Source organism: Sciurus vulgaris (assembly GCF_902686455.1).
Source record: "Sciurus vulgaris genome assembly, contig: HiC_scaffold_55_arrow_ctg1, whole genome shotgun sequence".
NCBI classification, from domain to species: Eukaryota; Metazoa; Chordata; class Mammalia; order Rodentia; family Sciuridae; genus Sciurus; species Sciurus vulgaris.
The window spans coordinates 7038-10933 of record NW_027632466.1 but is presented as its reverse complement, the minus strand read 5'-3'; the positions used below and the strand labels follow the sequence as shown (position 1 = coordinate 10933).

At 48.9% G+C, this 3896-nt stretch overlaps 1 protein-coding gene across 1 annotated transcript; it reads left to right on the top strand.

Annotated features, from left to right (window-relative positions):
- Window positions 1-1516: 1516 nt before the first annotated feature.
- On the top strand, window positions 1517-2137 carry LOC306652730 (polyubiquitin-like; the record flags this gene model as incomplete). The annotated part of the gene is made up of 2 exons (XM_079125471.1): window positions 1517-1813; window positions 1946-2137. The coding sequence occupies 2 exons, from the start codon at window positions 1517-1519 to the stop codon at window positions 2135-2137; spliced, it is 489 nt and encodes a 162-aa protein (XP_078981597.1).
- Between the last annotated feature and the right edge of the window lie 1759 nt (window positions 2138-3896).

The window sequence follows — 3896 nt, the reverse complement described above, 5'->3', positions numbered from 1 at the left end:
CCCAGACCTCTCTGAAAAGGGAGCAACTGCAACACAGTGACCTTAAACTGACTGGAACAAATGGTACGTGTAGAGGATATTGTCACTGAATACCATGCCAAGGACTGGACTGGGGGCAGATTTTCTTTACCCCTTAGATGTATATAAATCCCAAGACAACACTCCCTCACTGGTCACCCTCATTGGAACCCCACCCATGAAAGACATCTCCTGTCATTCCATTATTTTCCTAAATTCTGAAAATTAACCCTCATCTGTCCACTACTGAGTCTGTGAGATTCATTCATTGAATTCACAAACAAAGAACCACATCACACTCCATCATGTGGTGCTGCAAATGCCTTATAGACCAAATATGTCAGTACACTACGACTGACATGTCGGGAAAAAAATGAATCTAAACTACTGCCCAGCTACCGTAATGGAAGATTCCAAACTTGAGGCCCTGGGGATCATGAGTTCACACATGGGAGACTCTTTCACAGACCACACAAAGAAGGATGCATGTCTCCATGTTGACACAAACATGAGAGATGCAGTACCAGTTTCAGGAGGTGTGACTTTATATGGATGCTTGTAGTACAGAGTGTGTCTGTCTTCTAGCTGTTTGCAGAAAAGATCAGCCTGGAAGCAGGTTGGGAGGAGTGTCTTACCTTGACGTGGTCTTGCCTTGGCCCTTTCTCAGTGGTGTCACTGGGCTCCCACATCCAGATGATGGTAGCCCACTGCAGACAGCAGAACCAGGTGAAGGATGTACTTCTTCTTGATGGTGCAGACAGACAGGGTGTGCCTGTCTTCCAGCTCTTTGCTAGATTAATGTCTGCTGGTCAGGAAGAATGCCTTCCTTTCCATGGATTTTGCCTTAACATCCTCATGTTACTGGGCTCCACCTCCAGGGTGATGGTCATGCCAGTCAGAGTCTTCATGAAGATCTGCATCACACCTCTGAAGTGCAGCACCTGGTGCAGGGTGGTCTCCTCCTGGATGTTGTAGTCAGGGTGTGCCTGTATTATACCTCTGTACCACCAAAGATCATCCATCCACTGCTGCTTGGGGCAGATGAAATCCTGGTCTCAGCTGGGATGTAGATCTTCATGAGGACCCTGACCAGCAAGACCATCAACTGGAGGTGGAGTCCACTGACCGCACTGAGAAAGTCAAGGTAATGAATCAAGACCAGGATGGCAACTGCCATACCCAGAAGGGGTTGATGTTTGCTGGCAACAGCTGTACAACTGGTGCACCCAGTCTTACTTGAATATCCAGGAGAAGTTCACTTTGCACATGGTGCAGTGCCACAGAGGTGGGATGCAGTGCTTCATGAAGACCATGAAAGGCATGACCACCACCCTGGAGGAGTGACTCAAATGAGAATGTCAAGGCAAAGATACAAGACAAGGAAGGCATTTTTCTGACCAGCAGACATATATCTAGCAAAGAGCTGGAAGATAGCACCCTCTCTGACTACAACATCCAGGAGTCCACACTGCCCCTGGTGCTGCATCTCAGAGGTGGAATGCAGATCATCATGAAGACCCTGATCACCATGGAGTTTGAGCCCAGTGACACCAGTGAGAATGTCAAAGCAGGGATGCAAGAAAAGGAAGGCATCCTCCCTGACCAACGGAGGTTGATCTCTGCTGACAAATACCTGGAAGAAGGATGCACCCTGTCTGACTACAACACCCAGAAGGAGTCCACCCTGTACCTGGTGCTTCACCTCAGAGATGGGGTGCAGATCTTCATGAATACCCTGACCAGCACGACCATCATGCTCGAGTTGGAGCCCAGTGACACCATTGAGAATGTGAAGGCAAATACCCAAGAGAAGGAAGGCATTCTTCCCTAACAGTTGAGGATGATCTAGCAAAGAAAGGGAAGACAGCACCGTGTGTGCCTACAACATCTGGGAGGAGTCCACCCTGCACCCTGTGTTGTGCCTCAGAGGTGGGATGAAGATCTTCATGAAACCCTGACAGGCATGATCATCACCCTGGAGGTGGAGCCCAGTAAAAGCATAGAGAATGGCAAGGCAGGGATCCAAGAAAAGGAAGGCATCTTACCTGACTATCAGAGGTTGATCTTTGCTGGCAAATACCTGGAAAATGGCTGCAACCTGTCTGAATACAACATCTAAGAGGAATCCACACTGAACCTGGTGTTGCACCTAAGAGTGGGGATGCAGATCTTCATGAAGACCCTGAGTGGCATGACCATCACCCTGGAGGTGGAGCAAGAGAGACAATTGAGAATGGCAATGCAAAGATCTAAGACAAGAAGGCGAGATTCCCGACCAGCAGAGATGATCTCACAAAGAGCCAGAAGACAGTAGCCTACTGAATTTCAATCCAGGAGTCAACACTACACCTGGTGCTGCATCTCAGAAGTGGGATGCAGATATTCATGAAGACCCTGACTGGCAGGACCATCACCCTGAGGGTGCACCTCAGTGACACCATTGAGTATGTCAAGGCAAAGATCCCAGTGAAGGAAGGCAACTCTCTGACCAGGAGAGGTTGAACTGGTGGCAACAGCTACAAGACTGGTGCACCATGTCTGACTACAGCATCCAGAAGTAGTGCACCCTGCACCTGGTGTTGCACCTCAGAGGTGGGGTGCAGATCATCTTGAAGACCCTGACTGGCATGACAATCACCCAGGAAGTGGAGGCCAGTGACACCATTGATAAAGGCAAGGCAAAGATCCGAGACAAGGAAGGAAAATTTTGTGACCTGCACAGATTGATCTCAGAAAAAGCTGTAAGACAGTAGCCTGTCAGGTTTCAATATCCATGAGTTCAACCTGCACTTGGTGCTACATCTCAGGGGTGGGATGCAGATCTTCATGAAGACCCTGACTGGCATGAGCATCGCCCTGGAGGAGGAGCCCAGTGACACCATGGAGAATGTCAAGGCAAGAACCAAATCAAGGAAGGCATCCTCCCTGACCAGCACAGCTTGATCTTTGCTGCCAAACAGCTGGACAACACTAGATGCCTTCTGGATGTTGCAGTGAGACAGGGTGTGTCTGTCTAACAGCTGTTTTGCAGCAAAGATCAAGCTGTGCTGGTCAGGGAGGATGCCTTCCTTGATTTGGTTCTTGCCTTGACATTCTCCATGGTGTCACTGGGCTCCACCTCCAGGGTGATGGTCCTGCCAGTCAGGGTCTTCATGAAGATCTGCATCCCACTTCTGAGGTGCAGAACTAGGAGCAGTGTGGACTCCTCCTGAATGTTGTAGTCACACACGGTGTGCCTATCTTACAACTCTGTGCCAGGAAAGATCAAGCACTGTTGTTTTGGGGAGATGAATTCCTTGTCTCAGAGGTGGGATGTAGTTCTTCATGAGGACCCTAACTAGCAAGACCACCAATCCGTTGGTGGAACCCATTGATACCATTGAGAATGTCAAGGTATTGATTCAAGACAGATTGGCATCTCCCCTAACCAGCAGAGGTTGATGTTTCCTGCAACAACTGGATGACTGGTGCACCCTTTTTTATTTGAAGATCTACAAGTAGTCAACTGCCACCTGGTGCTACACTTCATATGTGGGAAGCAGATCTTTATAAATCTGACTGGCATGACCACCAGTTTGGAGGTGGAGCTCAGTGACACCAATGAGATGTCAAGGCAAAGATCCAAGACAAGGAAGGCATTCTTCTGACCAGCAGAGTTTGATCTAGCAAAGAGAGGGAAGACAGCATGCTATCTGACTACAATATCCAGGAGTCCACCCTGTACCTGGTCCTGCACCTCAGAGGTGGGATGCAGATCTTCATGAAGACCCTGACCCACATGACCATCACCCTAGAGGTGGAACTAGTGACCTCACTGAGAATGTCAAGGCAAAGATGTCAGTCAAAAAAGGTATCCTCCCTGACCAGCAGATGTTGTC